The sequence below is a fragment of the Pseudopipra pipra genome, chromosome 6 (assembly GCF_036250125.1).
Source record: "Pseudopipra pipra isolate bDixPip1 chromosome 6, bDixPip1.hap1, whole genome shotgun sequence".
NCBI classification, from domain to species: Eukaryota; Metazoa; Chordata; class Aves; order Passeriformes; family Pipridae; genus Pseudopipra; species Pseudopipra pipra.
In genome coordinates, this window is record NC_087554.1 from 385722 (window position 1) to 403932 (window position 18211).

The window sequence follows — 18211 nt, forward strand, 5'->3', positions numbered from 1 at the left end:
GATAAATGGATGCCTCATGGACTGAGGGATGAGGCAAAGGATGGCTGGGCTCTATCCTGAAGTGGGTTTTGGAGGTGGAATCGTGGAACTTGGAGCATCCTGGAGGATTCAGTGGTTTGAGACACAAGGCTCTTTATCCTGACATGGGTTTTGGAACTGGAAACACAGAACTGGGACCACGCTGGGGGATAAATGGGGCGGGATTTGAGGCAGGAGGCAGAGTGTGGGTGAGCTCTTTATTGAGGAGGAAGGCTCTGGCATGGGTGGCTGCACATCCAGGGAGCTCCGAGCGCAGGGAAGAGGCTCCTCCGGCCATCCCAGCAAGGCAGAGCCCCCGTGTGCCCCCCGGAGAGGGACACGGCCCCTCCGGCCGCTCCGTGCCACCGGCCATCACCCCAGGAGAGCAGGATGAGGAGCTGGGAGCTGGGGGAGCACGGCAGGGGGGCTCCACTCCTCCAGGGACGTGTCGGGGTGTCCTCGGGGCTCCAGGGACCAGGGGCTTGGCAGGCCGGGGTCTCTCCCGTGGATCATCCGGGCGGGGGGCAGGAGGGGGAAGAGCCACCTGTGACAGGGACAAGAGGTGACGCCCAGGAAAGGGACGTGGCTCCCAATCCCTCCCCGACACCCGAGGGGGTGAATCCCACCTGGATCAAACCCCACCGAGGCCCAAAGCCGCTCCCCTGGGATTGGGGAAGGCGGGGACCCCCCGTGCCACCCGCTGTCCCTGTCCCGGTCACCTGGAGGGCAGCGGGAGGGGGGCTCAGGCGAAGATGCTCCCGATGCTGGAGGCCAGGATGATGGCCAGGATGATGCAGCACAACATGATCATGATCTTCTTCTGCTCAGGGAGACAGGGAATGTGAGCCAGGGACACGGGGGGGACACACCGGAGGGGACGGGGACAGGGATGGGCAGGGGGATAAGGGACAGGGAATGGGGAAGGGGGACGGGACAAGGACAGGCCGGGCAGGGGGGTCAAGGGACAAGGATGGGGCTGGGGATGGGGACGGGGGACAAGGATGGGGCTGGGAAGGGGGACGGGGGACAAGGATGGGGCTGGGAAGGGGGACGGGGGACAAGGATGGGGCTGGGAAGGGGGACAGGGGACAAGGATGGGGCTGGGAAGGGGGACGGGGGACAAGGATGGGGCTGGGAAGGGGGACGGGGGACAAGGATGGGGCTGGGGACGGGGATAAGGGATAAGGAATGGGGCTGGGGAGGAGGACAAGGAGCAAGGACAGGGATGGGAGGGGGACAGATTGGGAGAGGGACAAGGACGGGGCTGGGAAGGGGAACAAGGCAAAAGGAATGAGGTTGGGGACAAGGGACGGGGTTGGGGAAGGGGGGCAGGGCTGGTGGCTTTGGGTGTCCGGGGTGACAGCAGGGAGAGGAGGCACAGGGCAGGGATCAGCCGGGATTTTATTGGAATTGGGAACTAAAATGTCCACGGTCGCCGCGGCGCCGGTCACTGTCCCCATTCCCATCCCGCGTGCCACCGGGACGAGCGTCCAGCCCTCGGATCCATCTCCTTGTCACCCCGCGCTGGCACCAGCGGGCACGTCCCCGCGGTGTCGCGGTGTCCCCTCCCTTTTCCCATGGGGAGGATCCCAGGGATCGGCGGGGAACTGGGACGGGACGCTCCGTGGAGGGAAAGGCGGCGGCGCCGAGCCGGAGCCAGCGGTGGGAAGCGCGACACGGAGGGTGAGGGGAGCAGGTCCGGGAAAGGCAGGGAAGGAAGCGGGCGGGATCGGTGCCGGGGAGGATCCAGCCGGGAGGTGACACCGCTGGGATGGTCGGGAGCGTCTGGAGGAGGGAGAGGCGGGATGTCAGCTCCCGGCTGGAGAGGCTGGAAGGGAATGGGACGAGGGGGTGCAGCGGGGAGCTGTGGGGAGGGAGGGATGTGGGGAGCACGGAGCCGACCTCCAGAGCCCCCGGCACCGCAGGGCCGAGCAGCAGGGACCCCCGAGCGCTGCAGCCCCCGAGCAGAGCAGACCCCCGAGCCACTCGGAGCCCTGAGGCTGCAGCCCCTCAAACACCGGCAGAGCCCCGAGCGCCACAGACCCCCGAGCAACGTGTCCTGAGCATCGCAGCCCCCCGAGGAACGCGGGCCCCCCAAACGGCACAGACACCCCCCCCCAGCAACAGGGACCCCCGAGTTCCAAAGACCCCTGAGCGCTGCAGGCCCCCGGGAAACAAAGACCCCCGAGCACCACAGACCCCAAGCACAGCAGAGCCCTGAGCGCTGCAGACCCCCAAGGAATGCAGAGCCCCCGAGCACCACAGACCCCAAACCACCCCCAGCCCCGTGACAGCCCCAAAGCACCGGGGCCCCCCTGAGCAGGAGCTGACAGTGGGACCCCCCCCAGCAGTCCCTGCTGCCCCCCGGGACTCCGTGTCCCCACGGGGGGGGTCCCCTGCCCCCCAACACTTACAGACCCCCCTCTCTGGGGCTATTTCGTGGGCAGCCCCACTGAGAGTCCGATGATGAGGGCGACTATCCCCAACAAGAGCACGGCCACCACCACCAAAACCAGCAGCTTCTGGGGGGGACAGGGGGGACACGGGGGTGGTGACACCTGTGCCACGTGGGGGGACACCAGAGGGGGGCACCGGGGGGTCCTGAAGAGCCAGAGATGCTGCAGAGCCCCAGGGCAGGAGGGGCTGAGCCCTCCTCAGCTCATCACACCTGAGGGGGGGACAGAGAGGGACAGAGCTGCCCACCCCCCATGGAGGTGGCAAAGGGGGGAGTGGGGACCAGCTGGGGTCACTGGGGGGAGGTGGGAGTCATTGGGGACAGCTGGGGGAGCACTGGGGGTGTCTGGGGGGGACAAGAGGTGGCTGAGGAAACGAGGGTGGCTGGGGGGAGAAAGGGTGTCTGGGGGACACAAGGGGGTCTCAGGGCTGCTGGAGGATACGGGGAGATGCTGGGAACACTGGGAGATGGGCAGGCACACTGAGGGCCGGAGGGGGACACCGAGGGTGCCCTGGGGACACTGCGGGCTATGGAGGGGACACCGGGGGACACCGGGGCCGTCGGTCCATCTCACCCTCCTGGCCTCACTTTGGTACTTCACAGCCTTTTTGGTGTCAGCCACGGCCCTCTCCACGAATCCCACGGACTGGTCCATGTTGTTCTCGATGCGGTCGATCATGGATCCCTACGGAGCACCGGGGGGGAGGGGACACTGAGAGCACCCAGGGGTGCTGGCACCCACCCACCCTGAGTGCCTCGCCCTAGTGTTTGCCCCTGCTCAATCCCATGGCCCCATGCACAGGTCCCTGCTTGTCCCTGCTCATCCCCATGCCCAGGTCCCTGCTCATCCCTGTGACCCTCTGGACAGGTCCCTGCTCGTCCCCATGACCCCGTACACAGGTGGCTGCTCGTCCTTGTGACCCCATGCCCAGGTCCCTGCTCATCCCCATGACACTGTGTGTGTGTGTCCCTGCTCTTCCCCGTGATCCCATGACACTGTGTGTGTGTGTCCCTGCTCTTCCCCGTGATCCCACGCACAGGTCCCTGTTTGTCCCTGCTCGTCCCCATACACAGGTCCCTGCTCATCCCCATGACCCCCTGCCCAGGTCCCTGCCTTGTCCCTGTGACCCCATGCCCAGGTCCCTGCTCAGCCCTGTTAACCCCATACCCAGGCCCCTCCCTGCTTGTCCCTGTGACCCCGTGAGTCCCCCCCATGTGTCCCTGCTCATCCCTGGGCACAGCTCCCTGCTCGTCCCCACACGGGGGTCCCTGCTGGGCCCCGCTGATCCCACGCCCAGGTCCCTGCTCGTCCCTGTGACCCCATACACCCATCCCTGCTTGTCCCTGTGTCCCTGTGCCCAGGTCCCCGTTCGTCCCCGTGCCCCTGGGTCCCTGCTGGTGGCCGTGCCCCCCTCCCCGTGCCTGGTTCTCCACGAGCATGGCGATGTCCACGAACATGTCGTGGAGCTCCTTGATGCTGCTCTCCAGGCGCACGATGTCCTTGTGCCGCCCCTCGATCTCGCTCAGCGCCTGCTTCGAGATCTGCGAGTCCATGATCTGCAAACAGGGGCCAAGGGGGGGAAATGTCAGTGTGGGGGGGGAACCCGGCCCTGTCACCCCCTCTGCCATCCCCCCCCGTGTCCCCCGGCTCACCCCCGAGGTGAAGATGGAGGGGTTCCCGCTCTCCAGCATCTCCTCCAGCTCCTCGTCCGTCGTGTTCTTGCCGGCTGCGGGAACGTGGGAAGGGGTGGGGCTGGGCCACGCCCGTTTTTTGGGCGATGGGCGGGGTCTGTGTGGGGCTGGCCCCCCCTTCCCAAATGCCCCCCACCCCCCTGGGGGTCGTGGTCGCTCACTGATCTCCAGCTGCCGCTGGATCCGGCCCTTGCTGCGCTCCCGGAAATCCACCTGTGCCTCGTTGTACTTGGTCATGACATCCACGAACTTGCGGGACAGGACCGAGTGCTGGGGACGGGGACAGGGACATGGGGATGGGGACACGCCGGGCACGGTGCCTCCCCAACCCCTGGGGACAGGGACAGGGACAGGGGGATGGGGACACGCCGGGCACGGTGCCTCCCCAGCCCCTGGGGACAGGGACAGGGACAGGGGGATGGGGACACGCCGGGCACGGTGCCTCCCCAACCCCTGGGGACGGGGACACGGGGATGGGGACACCCCAGACGTGGCGTGTCCCAACCCCAGGGGACAGGACTGGCTGCTGGGGATGGGGACAGGGAGTCAGACCGGTGACAATCTGGGCATGGCATGTCCCCAGCCTTGGGACACAGGGCAGGAGGAAGCGCCGGGGGTGGGGACAGTGACATGAGACACAGGACACCGAGGATGTGGCATGTCCCAGCCCAAGGGGGACGGGACAGAGTGCTGGGGACAGGGCAGAGGAACAAGAAGCCTGGGAGAACTGGGTGCTGCTGGGGACAGAGACAGGAGACTTGGGGACACCAGGACGTGCCACATCCCCAGCCCGTGGGAGCACTCAGGACCTGGGGACTCTGGATGGGGACAGGGAATGGAAGCTTGGGGACACCTGGCCATGCCACATGCGCAGCCCACAGGGGACAGAGTGGCACAAGGCACTCAGGACCTGGGGACACGGGATGGGGACAGCCCCAGCAGCGGCTCCCAGGGCCCGGAGCTCACCTGGGATTTGCGTATCCGGAGGTCGGCGGAGGATCGCGCCTCGTCCTGCTCGATGTTCCTCTCCATACCTGGAAAGAGCCGGATTCCAACCCGTCAGGGACCTTCCCCGCTGCCAGACCCCGCGGTCCCAGTGTCCCCAGCACGGCCGTGGGGACGGGGACACCCAGGGCCACTCACTCTTCAGCTTGTTGCGGACGCTGTTGGCCATCTTCTTGATCTCCGCCGTCAGCTGCTCCAGGTCATCTTTGGTCTCTGCGGGATCGTGGAGGTGAGGAATGTCCCCAGGAGGGCTCCCTGTGACCCAGGGGATGCTTGGGGACCCTGTCAGCACACTCACTCTGCTCCGGGATGGGCGCTGAGAGGATGAGGCTGTAGAGCTTCTTTGCTTCCTCCACGTTCTCCGAGATCTTGTCGATGTTCTGCCGGGTCTCCTCGATCTGGACACGCCAGGAAGGATTTTGGGGGAAGGGGGGGAGTTAGGAGGCAGCCCTGCGCCCCCCAGCCCCGCTCCCAGCCCTCCCTCACCTCCGAGAAGAACTCATCCATGAAGGCCGTGTTGTCCACGGCGATCTCCAGCTCCTCGGCGTCGTCATCCGCGTCCTGCTTCTGTGGGACACAGCGCCCGGGGGTGACCCCCGCCCGCCAGCGCCCCCAGGGACCCCCCCGGGGGGCCGGGGGACACGGGGGGAGCAGCCACGGGGATGTGGTGGCACCGGGGGGGGAGGGACATCTGCAGCGGGGAGGGGGGGGGCCGAGCTCCGCTCACATCTGGCCGGGAATTAAGGGATTGCTGGGCTTGGCTGGAGGGAGGGGACAGGAACGGCGGCGGGACGGGGTTGGGACGAGGTTTGTGGCCCCAAACGTGGCCCCGCGCGAGCAGCCCTGGGGGGCACAGAGGTGGCCGGTGCCCCTCGCCCTGGTGTCACGCCTGGCCGCCCACCCGAGCGCCCCCAGCTCCGCCCCATCCCAAAATCCCAATCCCAGCCCCTCCGCCTCCCCTCGCCCCCCTCGGCTCCGCCAGCACCCCGGGGGTGCTATCGGGGTGTCCTGGGGAGGGGGCCAGACCCCCGGGAATGGACCACCCCCCGCCCCCCTCACGCCCGCTGGAGTAAAAATAAAATTAATCCCTTCGCTCCCCCCCGAGGGCTTTATCTGATGGCTCCGTAATCCCGGTAAATCCCTGCCAAGCCTCCCTGCCGCGGCGGGGGGCCGGGGGCGCGGCTCGGGGGGCTCCTGGGACCCCCACAACCCGTGGGGAGCCGGTGCTGGGGAGCGAGGGGAGCCCCCCCGGGGAAGGGGGGAAGTGGAGCCCCACGGCCGGGCGGGAAAAGGGATGAGGAAGCGGCGATGGTGGCGGGAATGCGAGGGGCAGGATGGGGTGCTGGCACCCCCGGGCACCCCAAATTCAGTCCCGCCCCCCATGGCCTGGGTGGGTGTTGGTGTCCCCTCTTTGCACCCCGCGGTGGAGGGGGGGGGGACACGGGATTTGTCGAGGGGGCTGATGTCACCCCAAAATACTCGATGTACCCCCAAACCGCACAGGGCTGGCCCCCCCTGTCCCTCTCACATGACACCCCATTGCTGGGGGGGCTCAGGACCTCCCACTGACCGTGGAATGGGGTCTTGGGGACCCTCCTGACGCCCCCACACACCGCGGGGTGCCACCTCGGTGACACCCGTCCCACGGTGTCCCCACCCACCGTGGACTCGGGTTTTGGGGTCCCCCATCTCCGTGACGCCCCCATCCATGGTGGGGTGGGGTCTTGGGGACCCCCATCCCCGTGACGCCCCCAGGCACCGCGGGACGGCATCTCACTGACACCCCCCCCCCCGCGATGTCCCCACCCGCCGCGGACTCGGGTTTTGGGGTCCCCCCTCCCCGTGACGCCCCCACCCGTTATGGGGTGGGGTCCTGGGGAGCCGGTCTCCCATTCCAGCGAGCCCTGGGGACCCCACGAGGTGTCCCCTGTCCGCGGGGGTCCCTCTCTCACCGCCTTGAGCTGCTCCAGCCGGTCCTTCATGGTGCCCCCGAGGGCTGGGGGGGCGCGGGGGGGTCCCCGTCGTCGCCCACCGCCGGGATGGGGGTGTCACCCTCGGTGTCACCGCTCGGCCAGGCCTCCTACATCCAGGCGAGGTGACGGGTGGCCCCGTCCCCTGTCCCCGAGCCCGGGGCTGTCCCTGCGCTAATCCCCGGTGACGGGCGCGGGGAAGGCGCCGAGGGGAGGGACGGGGAGGAGCCGCCCCTCACCTGGGACACCCGGGGACACCGGACACGCCGCAGGCGACAGCTGGGGGTGGCCCCCGGGTCGCCCCGGGGAGGTGACGGAGAAGTGGGGCAGGGATGTGGGGCGGCCCCGGTTCGGAGGCGCTGAGGAAGTCGGTCCCCACGGGGGTCACGCGGCGGCGACGACGTGTCATCCCTCCCTCGCCACGGGTGGCGGCGGCGGGAGGACGGCTGGGGACAGGGGACACGGCGGGGGACACGGCTGGGGACAGGGGACACGGCGGGGGACACGGCTGGGGAAAGGGGACACGGCGGGGGACACGGCTGGGGACAGGGGACATGGCTTGGGGACACGGATGAGGAGACGTGGGGAGGAATAGGGACGCAGCTGGGGGACAGAGCTGGGAAGGAGGGACGTGGCTGGGAAGAGGGGACACGGCTGGGGGGACTTAGGCAGGAGTAGGGACACAGCTGGGGACGGGGACACAGCTGGGGACAGAGAGCAGGGCTGGGGACACGGCTGGGGGGACATGCGTAGGGATAGGGACACAGCTGGGGACACAGCTGGGGACACAGGTGACAGCTGGGGGGACACAGCTGGAGACAGGACATGGCCGGGAATAGGGGACATGGCTGGGGACGCAGCGGGGGACACGGCTGTGGATACCGGGGGACAGCCGGGGAACGTGACTGGGGACAGGGGACAGGATTGAGCAGAGGGGACACGGGTGGGGGATAGGGGGTCACATCCGGGGGGACAGCCGGGGACAGGGGACGGGGCGGGGGATAGGGGACAGCTTGGGGACATGGCTGCAGATAGGGGACACAACTGAGGGGCGTGGCAGGGGACAGGGGACACAGCTGGGGACAGGGGACAAGGGTGAGGGGACATGGCTATGGACAGGGCGTCACAGCTGGGGGGGAACACATCCCGGGGGACACTGGCTGTGTGTGAGGTGACACCTGGGGGCAGGTCTGAGGACACGGGACAGGGCCGGGGGGGGACACAGCCGGGGGCACACTGGCTGTGTGTGAGGTGGCACCTGGGGGCCACGTCTGGGGCCACGGGACAGGGCCGGGGGGGGACACAGCCGGGGGCACACTGGCTGTGTGTGAGGTGACACGTGTGTGACACAGCCGGGAGCACACTGGCTGTGTGTGAGGTGACCCCTGGGGGACACTGGCTGTGTGTGAGGTGACCCGTGGGGGCACTGGGTGCGCACTGAGGTGACACGTGTGTGACACAGCCGACGGCCCCTTTAAGAGACACGAACACCCTGCGGCCACGGTGGGGGGCGTGGCTAACACAGACCACGCCCCCTCGCGCTCCGGCGGGCGGGGCGCGAGGGGCGGTGCCGGCGGGTGACGTCATGCGGCTGCGCCCGCGGCGGCGCATGCGCGGCGGGGCGCGGGGCCTGGTGGGGCGGCGCGGGGCCTGCGGGCGGGGGGCGCCGGCGCCGCCATGTTCCGGTACCCGGTGAGCGGGGGGGGGGCACCGGGGGGCACCGGGGGGATGGGGGGGGCGGGGGGAGGCGAGGCGTGCGGGAGAACCGCGGCGGGGGAGGGCACGGCCGGAATGTAACGGGCCGGGGGGGCAGCGGCGGTGTGTAATGGGGAGGGGGGTTGAGGGGATGCGGAGGTCGTGAGGGAGGTGTGAGGGGGCGGAGGGGGGCGCTGGGGGTGTAAAGCGGGCTGAGAGGGGTCACCGGAGTGATCTAACGGGCTGGGGGGGTCACCGTGTTGGTACGACGGGCTGGGAGGGGTCACTGGGGCGGTGTGATATGGGGGGGCACTGGGGGGGCACAGTGGGCTCGGCGGTGGGGTATGAGGGGCTGGGAGGGGTCGCCGGGGTGATATAACGGGTTGGGGGGGGGACACCGGGGACGTATAACGGGCCGGGGTGGGCCGCTGGGGAGATAGAATGGGCTGGGGGGGTCATTGGGGAGTTATTAAGGGCTGTGGGGGCTGTAACGGGGTGGGGGATCACTGGGGAGGTGTAATGGGCTGGGGGGCTCACCGGGGATGTGTAATGGGGCTGGGGGGCTGTAATGGGTTGGGGGGGTCACTGGGGCGGTGTAATGGGCTGGAGGGCTTAGCAGGGATGTGTAATGGGGCTGAGGGGGTCTATCGGGCTGAGGGGGGTCAGTGGGGAGGTGTAATGAGCTGAGGGGCTCAGCAGCGATGTGTAATGGGGCTGGGGGGGCTGTAACGGGCTGGGGGGTCACTGGGGCGGTGTAATGGGCTGGGGGGCTCACCAGGGATGTGTAATGGGGCTGGGGGGGCTGTAATGGGCTGGGGAGGTTACTGGGGCGGTGTAATGGGCTGGGGGGCTCACCAGGGGTGTGTAATGGGACTGGGGGGGGGTCTAAAGGGCTGGGGGGTCACTGGGGCGGTGTAATGGGCTGGGGGGCTTAGCAGGGATGTGTAATGGGGCTGGGGGGGTCTAACGGGCTGAGGGGGATCAGTGGGGAGGTATAATGGGCTGGAGGGCTCACTAGGGATGGGTAATGGGGCTGGGGGGGGGTCTGACGGGCTGGGGGGTCACTGGGGCAGTGTAAGAGGCCGGGCAGGGGGGTTTCCCCTTGGCGTGGCCATCCCTTGGGATGAGAAGCCGCTGCTGAGCCCGTTGCTGGTTCCTGGCCGTGCCAGTCCCTGGAGGACTGCCCGCTGGACGAGGACGAGGACGCCTTCCAGGCCCTGGGGGAGGAGGATGAGGACATCGATCAGTTCAACGACGACACCTTTGGGGCCGGGGCTGTCGGTGAGACCCCCAGGGTGTGACCCCCAAATCCCCCTGGTGTGACCCCCAAATCCCCCTGGTGTGACCCCCATATCCTGCCTGTATGTGACACCCCCCCCACCCCGCCCAGTGTGACCCCGAAATCCCCTCATGTGACCCCCCCAGTGAGGCCCCCTGCGTGCGACCCCCCCAAATCCCTGTGGTGTGTCCCCTCAGATGACGACTGGCAGGAGGCCCACGAGCGGCTGGCGGAGCTGGAGGACAAGGGGGTGCCGAGCCGGGAGGCGGACGGTCCGGCCGGGAACGACGGGGACGTGCTGGGCGATCCCGAGGACGCGCTGGCCGAGCGGCTCACGCGCCTCGTCATCGAGGGCGACCTGGAGGACCCGGCCATCATGCAGGCCGTGCACACCAGGGGGCCCACCCAGGTGGGCTCGGGGGGTCCTGGGGTGGGGTGGGGGGGGGCGCGGGGCTGGATCCCACCGCCCCGTCCTGACTCTCCGTGCGCTCCCCAGCAGCCCGGAGCGCTGAATTCCAGCATCTGGGACAGCTCGGCCGTGCTGCGGCGCATCCGGGGGCCGCTCCTCACTCAGGTACGGGGGGGCTTCACCCAGCGTGTCCCCCCACCCAGAACCCTGTGGCGGCGGGGTGGGTGGGATAAGATGAGCTTGGGAAGCACTCCCAGTTCTGCCTGGGATAGTGGAGCGTCCCACTTTCCTCCCACTGCATCCGGGTGGATGGGGTGTGGCTCTTTGAGGACCCTCATAGTCATCACCTCTTGGAGGGATGGAGTGGGACAGGATGGGGTGTTGTGGCTGCTCCGGGATCCCTGGTGACATCTGAGGGATGTCAGGGCTCGTGGCAGGATTTGGGAGTGTTGGTGCCTCGAGGCAAAGGATTTTTGTCTTGTGGTTTAATTAACAGTCAGGCTTTGAAGTGCTGCCTGACCAACCCTCTCCCAGCCCTGTCTCAGGCTGGGAAGTGACACAGAATTCCCACCCCACACCCTGTCATCCCGAACGGGGCTGTTGGGATCCCTGGGAGATCCCAGGAAAGCGCGGTGGGACACGGAGAGCTGGCAGGAGGAGGGACGTGATGGGACACAGTGTCCGTGCCCCCTGTGCCAGTGCGTGACCCCGGGGGGTGTTCCCCTGGCAGGAGATGCCGTCGGTGTCCGTGCTGGATTACGCTCTGCCCCAGCGGCCTCCGCAGGCTCGGGAAGAGGAGCGGGACCCCTCGGAGCGGGCGCTGCCCCGGCGCTCCTCGTCCCCCATCATCGGGAGCCCCCCGGTGCGGGCCGTCCCCATCGGCACCCCCCCGAAACAGGCCGCCATCCCCAGCTTCAACCAGCAGGTACCTCCCCGCTTCCCGTGGCTCCAGGGGGTGCAGGATGCTTTCCCAGGGAGTGACTGTGCTGCTTCCCTCTTCCCAGATTCTGTGTCCCAAGCCTGTCCACATCCGAGCTACCATGCAGCAGCGCTACCCCGCTCCCTACGGAGAGAGGATGTCCCCCAACCAGCTCTGCAACGTTCCGGTATCCAGCCCCTCCTCATCCTTCTTTTTTGGGGATTGACTTCCAGCTCCCCCCCCCAAATCCCCCAATGCCCCATTCCCGTGGCTCATCCCTGCTCCCTGGAGCCTGGCCTGCCTGGCACACCTTCCTTGTCCCATCTGTGACCAGAGTCCCTCTTCCCACGTCTTTCCCCAGAACTCCTCCCTCCTGGGCCACCCGTTCCCCCACAGCGTCTCTCCCGTCCTCACCCACCTGCAGAGGGCCCAGCTGCTCGGAGGAGCCCAGGTAAAGCCCCTCCCCACGTTTCTCCAGCCCCTCCACGGGTGGAATCTCCAGGATTTGGCTCTCCGTGGCTCTCTTCCCTCCGAATTCCCCCAGCTGACTCCAGGCTCTCTCTCTCCCCACCAGGCCGGCCGAATGTCCCCCAGCCAGTTTGCCCGGGTGCCCGGCCTGGTCGGGAGCCCCCTTCCCTCTGTGAATCCCAAGCTTCTCCAGGGCAGAGTCGGGCAGATGATGCCTCCGGCCGGAGGGTTCCGTGCCTTTTTCGGGGCTCCCCCCGCTCCGCCCCCCTCGCAGCTCCCGCACCCTCCGGGCCCCGGATCCCACCTGAGGTCGGTGCCATCCCTTTCCCGGCCACTTCCCGGCTCCCGGTGCCAATCCCTGACTCTTCCTGCTCTTCCCAGGCCGCAGATGTTCCGGCCGGACACGACCCACCTGCACCCGCAGCACCGGCGGCTCCTGCACCAGCGGCAGCAGCAGAGCCGGAAGTGAGTGCCGGGGGCTTGGATCGGGAATGCCGGGCGCGGGGACGTGTCCTGCTTCCGGGGTCACCTGTCCCCCCCTCTCTGTCCCTTCCTTAGCTCCGGTGTGCTCACGGGTGCCCTTCTTCTCCTGCCAGCCAGCACCGGAGCCTCAACGGCTCCGGAGGGGACCGAGGGGGCCACCGGAGCAGCCATCAGGAGCAGATCCGTAAGGATCCCTATGCCAACCTCATGCTGCAGCGGGAAAAGGACTGGGTGTCCAAGATCCAGATGATGCAGCTGCAGAGCACTGATCCCTACCTGGATGACTATTACTACCAGGTACCCGGGAGCGGGAAGAATCCGGCTCGTTCGCAGCCTTAGGAAAATTGGGATCTTGCAGTGTGTTGGACCTGGGTGGGGGGGGTCAGGAAAGTGGAGGAACAGTGTGGGATCAGCATCCGCCTCCTCTTCTTGGGTGAGATTTCCAAGGATTTGGAGATGCTGGGGGACACTGGCAGCGTGGATTCGGAGGTTTGGGATAACAGGAAAGCAGCTTCTCTTTGTCAGAAGAAGAAGAGAGAGGATAAAACCCCTGGAATGGCAGACAGGGAAGGTGCTAAATGGAAATTCAGCAGAGATCCGTAAGCAGGGCTTGGATGACTCTGGCCTGACTGGGAGTGCTGGTGATGAATCCTGCGGGGAGGTGAAGGTGGATAGGGTTAGATTGCTCCTGCTTTTTCCTAGTTCAGGAATAGGGAATGCCGGACAGGGCCGGGAAGAGGCAGATTTGGAGCAGGTGGAGCAAAGTGGTGGATGAGGGACAGTTTGAGGGTCCACAGGGGGAGAGAGAAATCCACCTAGGATGGGCACCTGGAGTGGGAGACTGAATGGGGTGGGAGAGCTATACCCGATGGATCCGTCCCCTCTGGAGCTGGCAGAGGTTTTCTGGGATCTGTGGGTGAGCTGGTTCCCCGTAGAGGAGAGGAACTGGGGCAGGATGTGAGTCAGCAAAGCCCCGCTGTTGCAAAAGGGTCGGACGTTGGACGGGTTGGATGCGGTGGGGAGGCCCCGGCACGGTGCCAGCGGGGCAAGGCAGGCAAACTGGGATGTGCTGGGAAGGACTGGGAGCCGGGAAACTCACAGGGAGAGCGGATCTGTCCTTGTACTGAGGAAGGGCTGAGGAGGAGCCTCGACCTCCGCCATGCCAAGGGATGAGAGAGGAGAACGTGCTCGGCTGTGCTTTAAATCACAGTGCTGGGAACACTGGAAAATGTGTAGCACAGGCTGGGAGGAGGGAGGTGGATCGCTCCTGGCCGGGTTTTTGGGAGAGGATTCTCAGCCTCTCCTCTCCCTGCCTCAGAATTACTTTCAGAAGCTGGAAAAGCTGGCAGCAGCCGAGGAAGTGCACGGGGACGGTCCCAAGAAGGAACGCACCAAACTCATCACCCCTCAGGTGGCCAAGCTGGAACACACCTACAAACCAGGTAAAGCCCTCCGGCAGCCAGGGGGAGCTCCCATTATCCAGGGATATCGAGGTGGCTGATCCCAGGGCTTCCCTGCTCCCTCCTTCCTGCAGTGCAGTTCGAGGGCTCGCTGGGAAAACTCACCGTGTCCAGCGTCAACAACCCCCGGAAGATGATCGACGCCGTGGTGACGTCCCGCAGCGAGGACGACGTGAGTGCCGGGCCTTCCTCCCCTCTGGCACGTCCCTGGGGGTGCTTCCCACGTCCCTGACTCCCTCTTCCCTCCCTGGCAGGAGACGAAGGAAAAGCAGGTGCGGGATAAGCGACGACAGACCCTCGTCACGATCGAGAAGGTGATTTTGGGGCGGGGGGTTGGGATGAAGGCCAGGGGTGGGATGAAGGGTCTCCGTGATGGATGAACTCCAGGCAGCGGCTGAGGTCCTGCTTGGATCTCTGTGGAGCAGAGATCCCATAGGTTCCCTGTCCACAGGGCAAGGGAGAGCGATGGACAACAGGGAATGGCTTTAAATTGACTGAGTGTGGGTTAAGTGGGGCATTGGGAAGAAATTTTTCCCTGTGAGGGTGGGTTAAATGGGACACTGGGAAGAAATTCTTCCCTGTGATGGCAGTGAGGCCCTGGGATGGATTTCCCAGGGAAATTGTGGCTTCCCCATCCCTGGAAGTGCCCAAGGCCAGCTTGGAGCAACCTGGTCTAGTGGAAGGTGTCCCAGCTGGAGCCAGATAACCATTCCGGTCCCTTCCGAGCCGAACCATTCCATGATTCCATGGGTGATCCCTGCTCCCTGCAGACGTACAGCCTCCTCCTGGACGTGGAGGACTACGAACGCCGGTACCTCCTGAGCCTGGAAGGGGAAAGGCCGGCCCTGATGGGAGAGAGGAAGCAGAAGATCTGCGACATGTATGACAATCTGAGGGGGAAAGCGCCTGGCCAGGACAGGTGAGTGGGATTTCGGGAGCTCCCACACTCCCTGACCACTCACAGCCACTCAAACCAGCTTTTATGGATGTCTTTGACTATTCCAGTGGCCAAAATAAACTATTTTTTTGGGGTGTTTTTCCTTTTTTTTCACCATTTCCCTCTCTCTTTGGTTACAAAGCCTCAACTTCCATTCCCTTACATGAGGGTTAATAATGTCGTTCCTGCGTTGTTTTTCCCTCCTCAGGGATGTTTTTCTTGAGGCAGGGGGGTTTCCCACCTGGTCCAGCCGTGGGATAACCCTGGGATGCTCCCAGGGGAGGGTTTGGCACCTTTCTCCTCCCCTTCCTCAGGCCGAGTGACGACCACTTCATGCAGATCATGTGCATCCGGAAAGGAAAGCGCCTCGTGGCCCGGATCCTCCCGTTCCTGGCCCCGGAGCAAGCGGCCGACGTGCTCATGGCCACGGCCAGGAACCTGCCCTTCCTCATCAAGAAGGATGCTCAGGATGAGGTGAGATTCCAGAGGCTGGGAGATGCCCTGTGAGGGGGCGGTTTGGAGCTGGATCTCCTCGGCCCTGCCTGGAAGGTGGGATGTGACATCGTGGGTGGCTCCTGCCTCTCCTGCGAGAGTGCCAGAGGGGCTCGGGGAGCCCAGGAATCTGGGAAATAAATCATAGGATCATGGAATGGTTTGGGTTGGAAGGGACCTTAAAGCTCATCCAGTTCCAACACGACACCTTCCACTAGACCAGGTTGCTCCAGCCTGGCCTTGGACACTTCCAGGGATGGGGCAGCTTCTCTGGGAAATCCGTTCCAGTGCCTCACCACGCTCACAGGGAAGAATTTCTTCCCAATATCCACCTAAGCCAGCACATGGAATCCTGGAATGGTTTGGGATGGGACTTAAGGATCGCTCAGTGGGCAGGGACACCTTCCACTAGCCCAGGTTGCTCCAAACCTTGTCCAGCCTGGCCTTGGACAGCCTGGAAATCTGAGGAACAGGATGATTTAAGAAGGAAAAAGCATTGCCTGAGGATAAAGCTGTGAGGGGAACTGCCCACAGCAGTTCCAGCTGGAAGCATGTGGAGCTCCCAACTGTCCTCCTTTCTCCACAGGTGCTTCCCTGCCTGTTGAGGCCCTTTTCCCACGTCCTCTACCACCTTCCCTTGGGAACAGTCACCAGCCTTGTGCAGCAGCTCACGAACCTACCTCAGAGCGCCGCCGCTCCCACCAACCTGCACCTCACTGCTGTGCTCCAAAACAAGGTGCTCCTTGTCCCCTGGGATCACTTCCTGCCCTTGGGAATTCCCCAGCAGCCTCCCAGAGCCGGGTGCAGTTCCTGGTGTTCTCTCCTTGCTAATTAACGAGAGTGTCTGGCAGATTAATTAACGGTCTGAGGTGGCCCCGGGCGGCTTCCGGGCCTGTCCTTCCGGGCTGCAGAGTCCTGGCCTGGAATTTGGGGTGGGAATGCTGCTCCAACAGTGTGGGAGATGTGGCTCCTGGGCTAGGAGTGGTTCATGGTCTTGCCTCATGGATTCAGGCCCCAAACAGCCTCCTCCTCCTCCTAGCCAGGGATCCTCCTGCTTGTCCCGGCATTCCCAGCCTTGGGAATTGGAGGGGATACTCGGAGGGGGCTCCCTGACCCCTGTCTGTGTCCCCACAGTTCGGTCTGTCCCTGCTGTACTTGGTCCTGAGCCGGGGGGAGGAATTGCAGAGCTCGGACACGAACACGGAGCTGATCCAGGACAACCAGTGGTGAGTCCCTGTTCTCCACTGTCCCCGCATTCCCAATCCCTGGGGAGGACAAGCTGGCCTCTAAGCTGCCAGAATCCTTCCCTGAGGGGAGCTGAGGGGTTCCTGGCTTCCCCCAGCACACCCCACAGCTCTCACTGCTCCCTTCTCCCGCGGTTTTTCCCGGCAGGACGGAGCTGATGCTGATGGCCACCCGGGAGCTCCTGCGGATCCCTCAGGGAGCCTTGGCCAAGCCCGTGTCCATCCCCTCCAACCTGATCTCCCTCTTCTCTCGCTACGTCGACCAGCAGAAGCTGAACTTGCTGGAGACCAAATTGCAGTGAGTGTCCAGCCCCCTCTTCCCGTGGGAATGCGGCCAGAAGAGGGAGAGCCAGAGGCTGGGGGTGGGAAAAGCCCTGAGGGAGGAGCAGCGTGGGGATCTCAGATCCCACACTGTTGTTCCCCCATTCCAGCTTAGTGCACGGGATCCGGTAGATCTCCGTGGCTCCTCGCCGCCACCGGGATGTTCCAGAGGAAGGCTGGAAGGAAGGATGGATAAATGGATAGATGGATGGAGGGCACACGGTTCACCCCACACCCCCCACCGCCCGGCCTGGCACGAGGGGCACATCCCGCCCCCCCAGATTCCTGGAGGAGTGGGAAAAGGGGGATGTTTGGCTGCTCCCCTCTTTTCCCACCAAGCGCTGCCTTTCCCTGCCGCTCCCAAATTCCCACTGAGTCCCTCTGCACCCCCAAGCTGCTGCTTCTCCCCCGAACTCTCACACTACTGAGGATCCCGGAAAGGGGGAGCCCCTCGCTCCGTATCCTTGGGATGCCAGGGGTTCCCCCTTCCTTCCCTGCTCCTTCTCCAGCCCTTCCCAGTCCCGCTCCCGGCCTTTCCCAGTGTGATCACACGTCACACACCTGTTTTGCACACTTGCTGTGTCTTCCCAAAATTCAGCTCCTTCCCTCACCCCCGGGATCAGCCCCAGCAGCTCCAGGGATGGCTCAGCCAGGCCTTTGTCCCCTTCCCAATCCGGGTGGATCCAGCTGCTCCTCGGGAAGGTGGTGGTGGTGGTTGGGGGATAATTTTACCTTTTTTTTTTTTTTTTTTTTTTTTGCTTTTAAAAAGAAAAAAAAAAACAAACCAAGAGATTTGCACATGTAGGGATTTTACACCAGGAATTCCTCCCGGCATTAACCAGCCCTGCCCTTCCCCGCTGCTCCCAGCCCTTTCCCCCTCATTTTCCTCTGACAGATCAAGTGGAAAGTTCATTTATTATTATTATTATTATTATTATTATTTTATTTTTTGCCTTTTTTTTTTTTTGCTTTTTTTTCTGCTTTCTTTTCCTGCTCTTTTCCTGGTTTTTCTTCTGCTCTTTCCTGGTTTTTTCCTTCCTTTTTTTTTTTTTGTGATTTTCGGTTTGTTTTTTTATTTCTTTCTTCCCTGTTTTTGTTTTGCTTTTTTTTCTTCTTCTTTTTTTTTCCTTTGTCTTCTTCTATTTCCTTTTTTGCTTTTTTTTTTTTTCTTTGTTTGGGTTTTTTTTCTCTTCCCCCTCCCCTCCCCTTCCCCCCCAGCCTTCCCACTTTTTTTTCGTTCTGGTTAATGAGAATAAAAGTTTCTAAATTTACATTTTTATAGGGTATTGTAAATAAAGATGACTTGTATACTGCTGCCGGCCTGACCGCTCCTTCTCCGGCCCCCGCCACCCCCGGGGGTGTCC

The 18211-nt window shown here is 64.4% G+C and overlaps 2 protein-coding genes across 6 annotated transcripts; one reads left to right on the forward strand and one right to left on the reverse strand.

The window, feature by feature from the left end:
• Window positions 1-222: 222 nt before the first annotated feature.
• On the reverse strand, window positions 223-7557 carry STX3 (syntaxin 3). Of its 3 annotated transcripts, none has more exons than XM_064659894.1 (11): window positions 7123-7534; window positions 5657-5737; window positions 5469-5568; window positions 5309-5383; window positions 5132-5199; window positions 4327-4435; window positions 4127-4200; window positions 3896-4030; window positions 3048-3158; window positions 738-838; window positions 223-562 (listed from the first exon to the last, which is right to left on the reverse strand). In XM_064659894.1, the coding sequence occupies exons 1-10, from the start codon at window positions 7150-7152 to the stop codon at window positions 761-763; spliced, it is 861 nt and encodes a 286-aa protein (XP_064515964.1). In that variant the 5' UTR covers window positions 7153-7534; the 3' UTR covers window positions 223-562; window positions 738-760. The 3 variants fall into 3 exon arrangements, with proteins under 3 accessions (XP_064515964.1, XP_064515962.1, XP_064515961.1); XM_064659892.1 differs by lacking the exons at window positions 223-562; window positions 738-838 and adding exons at window positions 1613-1803; window positions 2433-2540 and having other exon boundaries at window positions 7123-7546; XM_064659891.1 differs by lacking the exons at window positions 223-562; window positions 738-838 and having other exon boundaries at window positions 2553-3158; window positions 7123-7557.
• Window positions 7558-8730: 1173 nt separating this feature from the next.
• Window positions 8731-18162, forward strand: PATL1 (PAT1 homolog 1, processing body mRNA decay factor). Of its 3 annotated transcripts, none has more exons than XM_064659829.1 (19): window positions 8732-8832; window positions 10005-10116; window positions 10312-10523; window positions 10611-10688; window positions 11254-11448; window positions 11528-11629; window positions 11804-11893; window positions 12017-12219; window positions 12292-12375; window positions 12507-12690; window positions 13712-13835; window positions 13928-14025; window positions 14108-14167; window positions 14624-14772; window positions 15105-15264; window positions 15869-16018; window positions 16417-16508; window positions 16675-16824; window positions 16958-18162. In XM_064659829.1, the coding sequence occupies exons 1-19, from the start codon at window positions 8818-8820 to the stop codon at window positions 16977-16979; spliced, it is 2280 nt and encodes a 759-aa protein (XP_064515899.1). In that variant the 5' UTR covers window positions 8732-8817; the 3' UTR covers window positions 16980-18162. The 3 variants fall into 3 exon arrangements, with proteins under 3 accessions (XP_064515898.1, XP_064515899.1, XP_064515901.1); XM_064659831.1 differs by having other exon boundaries at window positions 10614-10688; XM_064659828.1 differs by having other exon boundaries at window positions 8731-8832; window positions 12017-12375.
• Window positions 18163-18211: the final 49 nt, after the last annotated feature.

Coding starts and splice junctions, on each gene's coding strand:
- STX3 (XM_064659891.1), bottom strand. CDS start 7,152: ATGAAGGACCGGCTGGAGCAGCTCAAGGCG. Junction 5,569..5,656: donor TGGATGAGTTCTTCTCGGAG/GTGAGGGAGGGC, acceptor TGGCGTGTCCAG/ATCGAGGAGACCCGGCAGAA. Junction 5,384..5,468: donor AGCGCCCATCCCGGAGCAGA/GTGAGTGTGCTG, acceptor ACGATCCCGCAG/AGACCAAAGATGACCTGGAG.
- PATL1 (XM_064659828.1), top strand. Junction 12,376..12,506: donor CGGCAGCAGCAGAGCCGGAA/GTGAGTGCCGGG, acceptor TTCTCCTGCCAG/CCAGCACCGGAGCCTCAACG. Junction 13,836..13,927: donor GGAACACACCTACAAACCAG/GTAAAGCCCTCC, acceptor TCCTTCCTGCAG/TGCAGTTCGAGGGCTCGCTG.